The 15,483-nt window shown below is 39.8% G+C and overlaps 1 protein-coding gene across 1 annotated transcript; it reads left to right on the top strand.

Moving 5' to 3' along the window:
* Window positions 1–2,149: 2,149 nt before the first annotated feature.
* Window positions 2,150–9,757, top strand: LOC122556349 (extracellular calcium-sensing receptor-like). The gene is made up of 6 exons (XM_043702981.2): window positions 2,150–2,355; window positions 2,705–2,987; window positions 5,911–6,738; window positions 6,858–7,082; window positions 8,554–8,677; window positions 8,801–9,757. Exons 1-6 carry the CDS (start codon window positions 2,150–2,152, stop codon window positions 9,700–9,702), a joined length of 2,568 nt encoding a protein of 855 aa, XP_043558916.2. The 3' UTR covers window positions 9,703–9,757.
* Window positions 9,758–15,483: the final 5,726 nt, after the last annotated feature.

The raw sequence follows: 15,483 nt of genomic DNA, 5'->3' as shown, positions 1-15,483 counted from the left end.
CATTCCACACAGCCACCACTCTCTGGGTGAAGAAGTTTCTCCTGAGCTCTGTCTTAAATGGTCTACCCCGTATTTTTAAGCTGTGTCCTCTGGTTCGGCACTCACCCATCAGTGGAAATATGTTTCCTACTGCCAGAGTGTCCAATCCTTTCATAATCTTATATGTCTCAATCAGATCCCCTCTCAATCTTCGAAACTCAAGGGTATACAAGCCCAGTCGCTTCAGTCTTTCAGTGTAAGGTAATCCTGCCATTCCAGGCATTGACCTCGTGAACCTACGCTGCACTCCCTCAATAGCCAGAATGTCTTTTCTCAAATTGCTGTGCTCTTCCAGCACCACTGATCCAGAATCTGGTTTCCAGCATCTGCAGTCATTGTTTTTACCTATTTAGATTAGACTCCCTACAATGCAGAAACGGGCCATTCGGCACCAGTCCACACGGACTCTCTGAAGATTAATCCACCCCATTACCCTCCGGGGCACCTGGAGAAAACCCATGCAGACACGGGGAGAATGTGCAGACTCCACACAGGCAGTCGCCCGAAGCTGGAATTGAACCTCGGACCCTGGTGCTGTGAGGCAGCAGTGCTAACCACTGAGCCACCATGCCGCCCCACTAGTTCAAATTGTTCCAAATATCAACTAATTTTAGATCATTTTCTGTAAATTCCTGTTAGCAACGATTTTCTGATGACAGGCCTGAAATTATCCGGTTTACCCTCTAACGTGTTTCTAACGGATGTATAACATGTGAAATAGTGTGGTCGCCTGCCAGTGCTCCCGAATCACCCGGCGTTGTAAAATTATGAGCTGGACCTTTGCTTACTTTCACAATGTAGAAGTGCTGACAACCTTTGCTCTGCGTTCTTATCCTCTGCATTTTAAGCTATTCCATTTCTATTGTGTTTCCTCATTTGCAGAAACGGATCTAGTAACACAATTGTACTCAACTGCTTACAAAGGCTCCTCGCTAAGTTGTCTTCCGTTTTCACCTAAACTCTAAACTGATCGCGTAGTGTTCATGGCAACTTGTGAAGATGAACACCATGCAAACTTTTAGTTGATTCTTTCATGATTGTGTTACCTGATCACTGCGTTGTTGCTTGAAACACAGTACAATTGCTCTTGGTAAGACACGCGATTGAATTTCAAAATGATTTGGAGATGCCGGTGTTGGACTGGGGTGTACAAAATCACACAACACCAGGTTATAGTTCAACAGGTTTAATTGAAAGCACAAGCTTTCATTCATCAGGTAGTTGTGGAATTTCAAAATAATTGTTTGGAATATATCAATTTGAGCTGATATAAAGCAGCATAAAGAACTGCGTGGCGATCTCAGACAAACAGAAATTGCTAGAGACTCAGCATGTATGGAGAGATAAAGCAGCGTTAAGTTTCGACTCCAGTAACTTCTTCTTCAGTTTTGAAGAAATTGCTGAAGTCGAAACGTTAATTAACTTTTATCTGTAGAGATAATGACAGACCTGTTGAGTTTGTCCAATACACTCTGTTTCAACTTGTGCTCATATTTCTGCACCAAGATATTGAAATTATACGTGAAATTCGTATACGTGATTCCTCACAACAATCCTTCAAGCCGACCTTTTATTGAGAAAGGGCATGTCACTTTATAAGGATTTTAACAATCTTAGCAGGTCCCATTGCACGTTATGACCAATGAAGTGTTTTTTTTGGCATGCAGTTGCTGTTACAATATACGAAAATATTTAATCCGTTAACTGCTACATCCCAGATAATAAAGTTCTCCCTCTTCTTTTCCGCATTAAGTACAGAATGGTGCAGAGGGTTTCGTCTATGCAGTCTGAGGCGGCTATCGGAAAATTCTATTAAAGTAGCTCCACAGCCCAGCATTAGTCTACACCCCACGGTCATGTTTGTTTCCCTTCTCAATACATCACGAATTACCACTGAATAAGGTCCCAGCGATCTCCTTGTATCTCTCGAGCTTTAGATATGCCAAGACTTGCCCGTGTGATAATTCCTTTGTGGGTTTTGAGGCAGTTGTGAGACATTTCCTTCACGCGCAATCAATTCTAACTGAAAGAAATGGAAAAGCGGTGAGATGATACTGTGTATAAAGGCACTTGCTGGGAATTTACAATCACGGTGACTTGCTGATAAAGGATGGTTTTGCTTTGGGCGTTGTTCACCCTGCTAACACCTGTATGGGCAGGCTATCAGCCAGTCTGCAAACAGTGGGAGAAATTCGACTTGCTCAGTTTATTCAAGGCTGGAGACATTGTTTTGGGCGGAATTTTCAGCCTGCACTCCAACGTAGAATATCGGAAAGTATCATTTGCAAGGCAGCCCGAGGCGGTAGAATGTAAAACGTTAGTTGAATTTTGCAATGAACAAAATCTCTTTTAAAATTCTGCGATTTTATGTTTTGTCTGGTGGGTGCATCATTGAGCCTGTTTGTATATCGAATGATATCTCAAATTGTAGCGAAAGGTAAAAGTCCTTCAGTTGCCACGACCATTATCCAAATATGGGTTCAAAGTGTTGAAAGAGAAGTTGGTCGTGCGCCTGCATTGTTGTTGCTTTTTTAACTTTTACATTGACAACTTTACAAGAACTGTAGATCTCAATTAATCGTACACCCGATCTCTCTAAATCGCGTAATTCGTCAAATACCAATGTGATTTCTTTCCCGTTCTGCCATCATTGTATTTTTTGTAGGTTTGATTTCAGAGAATTTCGCTTTGTGCAGGCGATGTTGTTCGCAATTGAAGAAATAAACAGGAACCCCACTCTGCTCCCGAACCTTACACTGGGTTACCAGATTTATGATTCGTGTGGCATGCCGTCCTTGTCTATTAAAGCAGCCTTAGAGATGCTGGATGGGCGAAGGGACGCTGTTTCAGAGGATAACTGTAGGAACGTAAATGCTATTGTTGGTGATTCAGGATCCTCACAGTCCGCCGCAGTTTCAAGGCTACTAAGCCCTTTTAGAATTCCCATGGTAAGTGAACTACATCGAGTACTACGACAGCGCAACTTCGGGAAGTTCCTACAACATAGGATCATGAAGTTTTATTTTACTTAGAGAAAGATATCTTTCGGTTCCTCGTGTCCACGCCCGTGATCAAACACCCATCTATTCCCATCCCATTTCCCAACTTGTCTCCTTGTATGGAATGACGTAAAAAAAGGTTCATTTAAATGGTTTTAAAATGTCTCAAGGGTTCACCCCTCACCCTTTTCGGCAGTGGGTTTTTGATACCAGAAAATAAAATCCTCAATTTCCTGTTCCTTACCTTAAAACAGTGACTCCTGGTTAATGTGCCCTCTACTAAGAGTAAAAGTTTCTCCCTAGCTATACTTCCTGTACCCCTCAGAGCTATGTACAGCTCCATCAGGTCCCCCCTCAGCCTTGTCCGCCCATGGAAAACAACCTATCCAATCTAGTCTCTCTTCATTACTGTATCACTCCTGCACAATCACCCTTCTGATGAGTGTCGATTGCTCAATCTCTAATGCGATTGCATCCTTGTTATTTTATGGTTTATAAATGCTTCAGCAGCCGTGTGTCATTAAGCACAGCTCGATCATAACTTTCACTGCAGTCAAGGTTTTCTATACCTTGACTGCAGTGAAATTGATTGAATTGACGAAGCTTTAATCTCATTCGAAATTCACTAAAATCAACCCAGAGAATAGTGAAAACGAGAAACAAAAGGTGACTAGATCACAGAATGGAATGGGAATTTATCATTTCCATTTCATTCACTGATTTGCAATCGTTGTGGTACATCACACAAAATGAACATATATTTTAATCATTATTCATAATCATCAACTATTGACATTCTTCCAGTTATTTGAAATTGATGCGTTTTTGAATAAGCAAGAAGGATTAAATATTTCTGGTCTAGAAATATTTTATTGATCAAATGTCTCATTAAGATTGTATCATGAAGGCTTGCAACAGGGCGCTTTGGCTCTCACTATCAAATATGCAAAAACAATTACTTCCAAATATTGTTTGTGCTATTTTGTTCTCGTGCCCAGTTGATATTGCGAAGATTTGGAGATACCGTGTTGGACTGGAGTGTACAAAGTTAAACATTACACAACACCAGGTTATAGGCCATCAGGTTTAATTGGAAGCACTAGCTTTCGGAGCGCTGCTCCTTCATCAGGTGGTTGTGGAGCAGCGCTCCGAAAGTTAGTGCTTCCAATCAAACCTGTTGGACAATAACCTGGTGTTGTGTAATTTTTAACTTTGATATTGTGAAGTGTCTCATTGTGTATTTGCAGTTTACTATTCACTGTTAATGTCTTGGTCACCTTTCATCTTTCTCCTCAGTGTCAACAAATTTTGTCTGAGATTTTGTGGAATTGCTGCGATTATGTCCTGCATTCTTATGATTACTGTCCATGTTGATAGCTCAACATCACACACACGCGCCACCAACTTATTTGATTTTCTGAAGGTCAAGTTATGCAGTACATGTACAATCCAGGTGGTCGTTATCAGGATGAATGACCTATCCCGTTGCTTGAGCCTTAATCGTGTTGTAAACGGACTGATTTCTGGGATAGCAAGACTCAAATATGAGGCGAGACTGGATTGGCTAAGAATACGTTTATTGGTCAGAGTATTGAGTATACGAGATGGGAGGCCATGTTGCGGCTGTACAGGATATTGGTTAGGCCACTTTGGGAATACTGCACACAATTCTGTTCTTCCCCCTTTCGGAAGGATGGTGTGAAACTTGAAAGGGCTCAGAAAAGATTTACAAGGATGTTGCCAGGGTTGGAGGATTTGAGCTATAGGGAGAGGCTGAATAGGCTGTGGCTGTTTTCTTTGGAGCGTAGGAGGCTGAGTGGTGACCTTATAGAGGTTTATAAAATCATGAGGGGCATGGATAAGATAAATAGACAAAGTCTTTTCCCTGGGTGGGGCATTCGAAAACTAGAGAGCATAGGTTTTGGGTGAGAGGGGAAAGATTTAAAAGGGATCTAAGGGGCAACTTCTTCACACAGAAGGTGGTGCGTGGGGGAGAATGAGCTGCCAGAGGAAGTGGTGGAAGCTGGTACAATTGCAATATTTAAAAGGCATCTGGATGGGCATATGAAGAGGAAGAATTTAGAGGATATGGGCCAAGTGCTAGCAAATGGGACTAGATTAGGTAGTAATATCTGGTCATCATGCATGAGTTGGACCGAAGGGTCTGTTTCCATGCTGTAAATCTCTATGGCTCCATGACTCTCTCTCATTATAATTTCAGAGTATTGGTGGATATCGCTGAATCCTGTAAAATTCTAACATGACTAGGCAGTGTAAATGCAGGCAGGATGTTTGCAATGACTGCAGAGTTCAGAATCAAGGCTGAGACAGGTTAGGTAATCGTATTGAATGGTGGAGTCAGCTCAAATTATGTACTTTTACGCCTATTTTCGATGTTTCTAAATTACATCTTCACTGTTATATTCAAATGTCAAAATGTTCCAACTCTTGACAATCATTTAAGAGCAGGGACACTTTGAGGATAAGCCCACATAGGAAGGACTAATAATAACTTGGATATTTGTCTTCATGAACATGTGAACACACCCAGCATTTGCTCCTTGATTGTGATTTCAATCAGTCTTTTACTGTGACACCATGTCAGATTCATTGAAACCTGTTGTCATCCAATATTCTTCATCTCTCATTTTCTAGTGTGAGTGTTGAGTAATATTTTTGGCCCAGATTCCTTGTCCTGGCTGTCATAGCAGCTGAAATCAATGAAGGAAGCACTCAGGGATAAGTTGGCTACAGCTACCCCTTATATTTGATACCTGAGATAGAGGAACAGACCAAAAGATTTGATGACTAACTCATCAGAAGGCCTATCTTTTTGTTTTGCAATTTTTAAAACAATTCTGATTTCCAACAGGTCAGTTATTTTTCAACCTGTGGTTGTTTGAGCAACAAAAATGAACATCCATCATTTTTCAGAACAATACCTAGTGATTACTTTCAGGCGAAAGCATTGGCTCAACTAGTGAAACATTTTGGATGGAATTGGATTGGAACAATCAAGAGTGACAATGACTATGGTAACTTTGGGATGCAAGCGTTCACAGAAGCTGTCCAGCAGTTGGGAGTTTGCATTGCCTTTTCTGAGTCCTTCTATAGAACATATCCCAGAGACAAGCTACTCAAAATCGTCAGAGTGATGAAGGAAGCAAACACAAAAGTTATTGTGGCCTTTGTTGCTGAAGGTGATATGGAAATTTTGCTAAAGGAGATTGCAAGACAAAACATCAGAGGCATTCAATGGATCGGAAGCGAAGCTTGGATTTCCACATCAATCCTTCCCTTGGAAGAAAGTCGAACGTTTCTCACTGGAGCATTAGGAATTTCAATTCCTCAATCAAATATTCCCGGTTTTAAGGCATTTCTGCATCAAGCACACCCTTCTGCAAATCCAGGAAATAGTTTACTCAAAGAATTTTGGGAAACAACCTTCAATTGTCGTCTAAACTCAGCAGAGAATCAAAATAATGGAACAGAAGAAACTTCTGAATGTACAGGCAGAGAGAATTTGCAAACAATTAAAAATATCTACACGGACGCATCTCAGTTGAGAGTTACATATAACGTGTACAAGGCAACATATGCTATAGCGCATGCTCTGCACCATATGCTCGGATGTGACACTGTGGGAAAAGCGTTCTGGAATAACACATGTGACAATCCGTCCGATTTTCAATCACAACAGGTAGTGAAACTACATTATAGTTGAAAAAGAATCTAATGGTTTTCCAATTATATTTATGTTAAGTTAGAAAATAAAAGTGACAGTGCCGTTCATGCTACGTCATTTGCTTTCTCTTAAAGCTTTTGCAGTATTTGAAAACGGTCAATTTCACCACTAAGACTGGAGAAATTGTGCGCTTCAACGAAAATGGGGATCCAGTTGCAAAGTACGACATTGTCAATTGGCAAAGTGATGGAAATGGCACTGATGTAGTAACAGTCGGATATTATGACGGATCTGCTTCTCTAGGCGAAGAATTCACCATTAACAAAGAAGCGATTGTTTGGAGTGAAGGGCGAAGAAAGGTAGTCGAAAATGTATTGCGTTAATATCTTCCTTTCAGATATTTCAGACCTGATAAACTAGTTCTCAATAAATTACTATTGATGAATAGAATAGAATAGAATGCCCTTTCTTTACGAGGCAAGCATGTCCAGGCAAATGCAATTCCTTGTCCAATTAATCCTCACGAATACCGTTTTTGCAATGGCAATTCTGTGTTAAACGGCCAGAATTTAAATAAACCAATAGAAATTCCTTTGAGGAACAGGAATTAAAATGTTTCTGCTAGTAATGCGGAACCATGAAACCCCAATCTTGTGAAATTTTTAAATACCTCTATGGTTGTTTGCAAACTTAAATTCAGTTAATTAAGCAAATTGAGAATGAAATGTCTTTTTTTTTTATTTAAAAAAGTCAAACCGATTCCATATCACTCTGTTGGGGTGGAAACATAGTGCCTGCCCTGACTCCAGATCCACAGCAATGTGTTTGAGTCATAATTACTCTGTGAAGTGGCCTAGCTAACCTTTCAGTTGCCAGTCGTAACATCGCAAAGATGCACTCTGCCTTTGTCAGCAATGCCTACACCCTGCGAATGAATAAATACTAAGAAAATATGTAAATTCACACAAGAATCTTGCCAGTATAGGTCAAATAAAAAGCAAAATACAGTGGATGTTGATAAACCGAAATAAACCCAGGAAGTGCTGGAAAAACTCAACAGACCTGGCATCATCTCCGGAGAGAGAGAAAAAAATGAGTTGATATGAGTCTTCTTCAGAAGAAACATTAACTCTTGTTTCCATAGAATCTGCTAGACCTATACTGCCAGGTTTATCCAAACATTCCTTTATTTGTTTCTGATTGAGGGCATCTGGTATATTCCTTACGTGGTCCACTAGTATAATCATCAAACTGTATGTTCCCAAACATCTTTTTGGTTAATACTCCACAAATCTAAATCAAACTTTGATCCAACAAACATTGATAGCATTTTATTTGGTCCTTGGTTATATTGGATTTTTGTCTTGTGTTTGTTTTGTGGTTGCCTTCTTAGCCCGTAGATTGCCAAATAATTTCAATGAAGCTAAGTTTATTACTTTTAGCATGCTTATATTCTGTGCAGTTTGGTATATTCCTTACGTGGTCCACTAGTATAATCATCAAACTGTATGTTCCCAAACATCTTTTTGGTTAATACTCCACAAATCTAAATCAAACTTTGATCCAACAAACATTTAAGTCTTTTGTGACATTAGCTTGTGCTTGTCATCTCTTGACCAAGTTTTCGATCTTGCAAAACTCTAAACACTATTCTTAAAGACATCTGACAGGCACATGAATAGGAATGGTTTAGTGGCATATGGGCAAAATGCTGACAAACGGGAATAGATTTATATAGAATATCTGGTGGGCATGGATGAGTTGGGCCAAACAGTCTGTTTGCGTCCTGTGTATCTCTATGACTCTATGATGTAATCTCATTTACATAAGGTACCACAGGCAATTTGCTCTGAAAGTTGTACAGCTGGAACAAGGAAAGCCGCTAGAAAAGGGCAATCTATTTGCTGCTTTGATTGTGTGGAATGTGCTGAAGGTGAGATCAGTAATGTTACAGGTATGTAGGCATATATATACACATGTATACTATTATTCGCAATTCATGTATAACCTCTTTATATTATTTTTTATATCTCGAAGAACCATTATTTCATGTACTTTAATTTTTTTTTAAAATTAGATTCAATAACGTGCCTAAAATGTCCTTGGGATTATTGGCCAAATGAACAGCGAAACCAATGCATACCGAAGATGATTGAATTTCTCTCCTTTGAAGAGATCATGGGGATTGTTTTAGTGACACTGGCATTACTTGGAACTGGCTTCACTGTGTCTGTAACCGTAATTTTCTGTGTTCATATCAACACTCCCATTGTTAAAGCCAACAATGCAGAATTAAGTTTTCTGCTTCTTTTTGCTTTAGTGCTGTGCTTTCTCTGCTCAATAACATTCATTGGAAAACCTTCAAACTGGTCTTGCATGTTACGTCACACCGTGTTTAGTATTACTTTTGTGCTCTGCGTTTCTTGTGTTTTGGGCAAAACCTTGGTTGTAATGATGGCCTTTAATACAACCCTTCCTAATAATAACATGATGAAGTGGTTTGGGCCAGTACAACAACGTCTGGCCATTTTCATCCTCACATTTATACAATGTCTAATATGCATGGTCTGGCTAATTACATCACCACCCTATCCACTGAAAAATGTGAATTATTTTAAAAATATTATTATTTTAGAATGTGATGTTGGGTCTGTGATAGCATTTTATTTGGTCCTTGGTTATATTGGATTTTTGTCTTGTGTTTGTTTTGTGGTTGCCTTCTTAGCCCGTAGATTGCCAAATAATTTCAATGAAGCTAAGTTTATTACTTTTAGCATGCTTATATTCTGTGCAGTTTGGATAACATTCATTCCTGCTTATCTGAGTTCCCCTGGCAAATACATGGTGGCTGTAGAAGTGTTTGCCATTCTGGCATCCAGCTTTGGTCTACTTGTCTGCATTTTTGTTCCTAAATGTTACATTATCCTACTACAACCAGAAAAGAATACAAAGAAACATTTGATCCGCAATGTCACTTGAAATAAAAGATACTTCTCATTTTTCCTCCACCATTCAGCTGTGTAACAGTTTCTCCATTTTAGCAGAAAAATTGCAGAGTTAAAATGATTTTGGTATCTCATTTCATGTCATTTGTTTATATTTGAAATATTATAGATTATTAGCATAGGATTTAAGAGCAGGATTAGGACACTTGACTTTTTTTTAGCATTTTCCATCATTGAGCAATGATCAGCCTGTAATTGTAACCATGTTTTCATATTTGTTCTTCCCTCCCATAAATTTTCCCAGAAGAACTGGCTGAGATGTTTAAAATGATGAAAAGGAGGTGAATGCATGTTCAGAGGTAAACAATTTCCTCCAGTAGCAACATCAAGGATTGGGCATCACCTAAAAATTAGGACAAAGATACTCAGGTATTCAGGCTGGAGACATTTTTTCACTCATGAACTGGGAGAAATCTGGAAATTCCTCATCAAAAATGTGTTCATACTGATTGTGAAAGTTGCAACTGATCAATTTTGTGAGGTCACATCGACAAGGCAAATACTTGACTAAAGATAGAGATGAGTAATAGTCTAATTTAATCAGAGACAGTATCTGTGGGGTGAATGACCTAATCCTGCTCTTGTGTTATTCTGTGAATTATTTCAATTTTAAACTTTGGATTGCACAAAATATAATTTCATTTTCTTTGGCTTTCTTTGAAAATTATGTGCGTATAGAATCTGAATAGATTAGATTAGATTACTTACATTGTGGAAACAGGCCCTTCGGCCCAACAAGTCCACACCAACCCGCTGAAGCATAACCTACCATTCCCGTACATTTACCCCTTTACCTAACACTACGGGCAATTTAGCATGGTCAATTCACCTGACGTGCACATCTTTGGACTGTGGGAGGAAACCGGAGCACCCGGAGGAAACCCACGCAGACACGGGGAGAATGTGCAAACTCCACACAGTCAGTCGCCTGAGTCGGGAATTGAACTCGGGTCTCTGGTGCTGTGAGGCAGCAGTGCTAACCACTGCGCCACCGTGCCGCCCACCATGGTGGCACTCAATAAGCATTCAAAAAGTCCCAAATTATTAGTCTCATAAAAATGTGAATATCTATTACCTGACTTGACCAGTCTTTCAGCATTGCATTGATTAGCTTTTGTGCTGTCACAGATCCAACATTCATAAGAATATATTTGTGAAAAATCAAATTCTAACATGTTGTATCTGTAGATTATTGGAGGATGTTACTTTACAAATGTTTCATGTGCTGGAATCAAATTTCTTTATTACTGTGACATTAATTTGTTTGCAATTGAATTACACTTTCAGAATGCCTCTCTTCTCCATCTGTGAAAAAGTGGGACTGGTTTGTTAAAGTACAATGTAGCTCATGATTGATCAATAAAATGCACCCCATGCTCCACATTTTACACTTCTTTAATTTCCATGGATTAATTTACCTTTTTTATAATTATAACCTTTAATCTTTTTCAGTATTTACTTCTCTCATAGTTATACACCGATAAGGATAGACATAAGAAAAATGAGAATGTTTGATCATTATTATGGCTGCTTTTATGTGTAATATGAAGTTATAGAGAAGGATTAAAAATGTAATTAATGGACATGAAACAGAACAAATAGTAAAAAATTAATATGGATCCATAGAAAAATAGGAAATAGGAAATAAATTGAGAAAATGCCATGTGCAGATCTGGTTAACTAGGATGTTTCAACTGTTTCTTTGCCATGGTGGCTCAGTGGTTGCTATCTCATAGCGCCGGGGACTCATGTTTGATTTCACCCTCAGAAGATCATCTGAGTGGAGTGTGCACATTCTCCCCATCTCTGTGTTGGTTTCTGCCCATAGTCCAAGGGTGTGCAGCTTGGGTGGATTGACCATGCTAAATTGCCTATAGTGTCCAAGGATGCGTAGGTTAGGTGGGTTAGGAATGGGAAATATGAGGTTACATGTTATGGGTAAGGGGTTGTGATTCTCTTTGGAGGGTCAGTGTTGATTGGATGGGCCAAATGACATGCTTGCACACTGTGGGGATTCCATAAGGAATGTGACACATCTTGTCAATTGATTGATTATAGTCTTACCAGTGGATACTTCTGCTCTCTCTCTTAAAGAGAGATGACATGTTGTGATTTAACCTGAGAGCCACCATACCTCAAGCGAGCGAAGAAGTTAAGAAGGAAAGTCCATCATGGTAACCTCAGCCAATGATCGAAATTGAACCCATAATATTGGCAGCAAACTGCTTTGCAAACCAACTGTTTAGCCAAATGAGCTGAACTAACCATATTTTATCAATAAGACTATTAAATGGACTGAACATGAGGGACAATTAAACTGTCACATGAGATTTGATCATATTGTTGCCTAAAAAATCAAGAAATGGTTTAATTTGTTCCTCTGGCATCAGCCATTAAAAACAGTCAGAGAAATTAAAAACATATCTGCACCCCTTCACTCTATGAACATGGAACAAAGCCTGTCTGAAACATTGAGCTGAGGAAACCTTTGATTCCCTGCTCCATCTTTCCATGAATTCTCCTTCCACCAATGAGACTTTTTTTCCAACAACAGGCCAATAGATTCTAGCTGTCAGCACTCCCTTTCATTGCATCTCATTGTATCAAAGAGATGTACAGCACGGACACAGACCATTTGGTCCAACTCGTCCATGCTGACCAGATATTCTAACCTAATCTAATCCCACTTGCTAACGCTTGACCCATATCCCTCTAAACACTTCCTATTCATATACCAATCTAGATGCCATTTGTTGTAATTGTCCCAGCCTCCACCACTTCCTCTGGCAGCTCATTCCATACACACACCACCCTCTGTGTGAAAAAGTTTCCCTATTAGGTCCTTTTTAAATTATTCCGCTCTTACCCAAAACCTGTGCCCTCTAGCTCTGGACCCTACCCCCAACCCCAAGGAAAAGACCATGACTATTTATCCTGCCCATCATGATTTGATAAACCTTTACAAGGTCATGACGCAGCATCTAACCCTCCAGGGAAAACAGCCCCAGTTTATTCAACCTTTCACTCAAATCCTCCAAACCTCACAACATTCTTGTAAATCTTTTCTGAACCCTTTCAAGTTTCACAATTCCTTCCGAAAGGAGGAAGAGCAGAATTGCGTGCAATATTCCAAAAGTGGCCTAACCAATGTACTGCACAGCTGCAACATGACTTCCCAACTCCTGTACTCAATACTCTCACCAATAAAGGAAAGCATATAAACGCCTTCTTCACTATCCTATCTACCTGCGACTCCGCTTTCAATGAACTTTGAACCTGAACTCCAAGGTCTCTTTGTTCAACAACACTCCCCAGGACCTTCCCATTCAGTGAATAAGTCCTGCTCTGATTTGCTTTTCCAAAATGCAACATGTCATATTTATCTAAATTGAACTCCATCTGCCACTCCTCAGTCCATTGGACCATCTGATCAAGATCCCATTGTACTCTGAGGTAACCTTCTTCGCTGTCCAGTACACCTCCAATTTTGGTGTCAACTGCAAATTTAGTAACTATACTTCCTTTGTTCACATCCAAATCATTTATATAAATGATGAAAAGCAGTGGCTCCAGCACCGATCCTTGTGGCACACAGGCCTCCAGTCTGAAAAGCAATCATCCAACACCACCCTCTGTCTTTTACCTTCAAGCCAGTTCTGTATCCAACTGGCTTGTTCTCCTTGTATTCCATGAGATCTAACCTTGCTAACTAGTCTACTCATGAAGAATCTTGTTGAATGCCATACTGAATCCATATAGATCACGGCCACCAATCTGCCCTCATCAATCTTCTTTGTTACTTCTTCAAAAAGCTCAATCAATTTTGTGAGACATGATTTCCTAGGCACAAAGCCATGTTCACTATCCCTAATCAGTCCTTGCTTTCCAAATATATGTAAATCCTACCCCTCAGTATTTCCTCCAATAACTTGCCCACTAACAATGTTAGGCTCACCGATCTATAGTTCCCTAGCTTTTCCTTATCACCTTTCTTAAGTATAGCACCACGTTAGCCAACCTCCAGTCTTCTGGCACCTCACCTAAGATTATTGATGATACAAATATATCAGCAAGAGGCCCAGCAATCACTCCCCTAGCTTCCCACAGAGTTCTAGGGTACAGCTGATCAGATTCTGGGGATTTTCCATGTTTATGCTTTTCAAGACATCCAGGACCTCCTCCTCTGTAATATGGACATTTTGCAAGCTGTCACTATCTATTTCCCCACATTATACATCTTCCAAGTTCATCTCCACAGTAAACACTGATGAAAAATACGTATTTCATATCTCCCCCAAATCCTGCGGCTCCACATATAGGCTGCCTTGCTGATCTTTGAGGGGGCTTATTCTATCCTGAGTTACCCTTTTGTCCTTAACATATTCATAAAATCCCTTTGGATTCTCCTTAACCCCATTTGCCAAAGCTATCTCATGTCCCCTTTTTACCCTCCTGATTTCCCTCTTAAGTATACTCCTACTTCTTTTATACACTTCGAAGGATTCACTTGATCTCTGCTGTCTATACCTTTTACATGCTTCCTTCTGTACCTTAAGCAGAACCTCATCTGTTGGAGGACCTGTGAATTGTTCAGCTTCTTTGCTCAGTTCCCTCTACCATGATTCCCACCCGCTGCTGGAGATGCCAATACACAGTTCCCTGCTTGAAACTTGCCATCCTGCCAATTACACATAGCACATGCTGACTGTGTTCTAAACAGTTGAATAATTAACAAATTAATTTGTGCCATGACAGAATTTTTCAGTTCATATTCATGGCAGCATTCACTTTTTTCATTGCTGGTTGACCTATTTGCCTCTGCACCATTGACTGAACTTCTGACTTCAAGCAAGTCCCCTTCCTTTGTGAACTGTTTTATGAGGCTAATCCTCCCAGCAATTTGTCCAATAATGGAGGTGTGGCAACTTATGTTCTGCTGCTTGCTGACTTTAGATTTCAGGATCTCAAATATGCTGTATGTTATTCTAACCCTTGGTTTGGAAGAAATAGCATGCAGCAAGGTGAGTCCTATTAGCCTTGTGATAATTCAATGTCTTTGTTCTCAGCCCTCTTAGACAATCTCTATACTCTTAGACACCATCTTAAATGCCTAGATTAGCCTCATGTGAAACTTGGCTGTTCACTTATTGAACTGGTTATCCCCAGCAGAAGGCAGAGTGAACATAAAGAGATGGTCCACAGAAAGTTTGGATCTTATCCAATGATGAATTGATATGGAGAATAGCCCATGGATTAGTGTGGGGTGCTAATATAAGAATTTGCCATTTCTAAAGGTTCTCAGGCCAGTTTTGTTGACTTGATGAGGTAAGATGTGTAGATGATTATGCATAGTACAGATAAATCATTTGCACTGTCTATTAACATGTGGAGAGTAAAATATGGAGCAGCTCTTGTCAATGCCATAGAACTTGCAATGCTCCTGTAGAATCTTGCTCTCAAAGTTATGTTCCAGATTACTGTGAATCTGACATGGAACATCAAAGTCGGCAAACTAATCACACATTAACATTTTGGCTATAGTTTAGTCATGAGTGGGAATGGCCTTTGTTAACCTGAAGATTTCCATGCATATGAGAATATATTTGATGACCAGGGATACAATGCTGGGATTATGCCACCTCCCTACTTTGGCTAAAGTACACTTGTGACAATTGTGCCAGTATTCATCAATATCATTAGCCACTCCAGCACTGTGACACTGCTGTCTGCTTAGGGTAGTCATCTTGTCTGTGGC

The sequence above is a fragment of the Chiloscyllium plagiosum genome, unplaced genomic scaffold (genome assembly GCF_037043375.1).
Source record: "Chiloscyllium plagiosum isolate Xiang-an unplaced genomic scaffold, Cpla_swu_hap1 HiC_scaffold_13, whole genome shotgun sequence".
NCBI lineage: Eukaryota > Metazoa > Chordata > Chondrichthyes > Orectolobiformes > Hemiscylliidae > Chiloscyllium > Chiloscyllium plagiosum.
This window is presented reverse-complemented; position numbering and strand designations above follow the sequence as displayed.

Coding starts and splice junctions, on each gene's coding strand:
- LOC122556349 (XM_043702981.2), top strand. CDS start 2,150: ATGGTTTTGCTTTGGGCGTTGTTCACCCTGCTAACACCTGTATGGGCA. Junction 7,083..8,553: donor GGAGTGAAGGGCGAAGAAAG/GTAGTCGAAAAT, acceptor CATTTACATAAG/GTACCACAGGCAATTTGCTC. Junction 8,678..8,800: donor TGAGATCAGTAATGTTACAG/GTATGTAGGCAT, acceptor TTTTAAAATTAG/ATTCAATAACGTGCCTAAAA.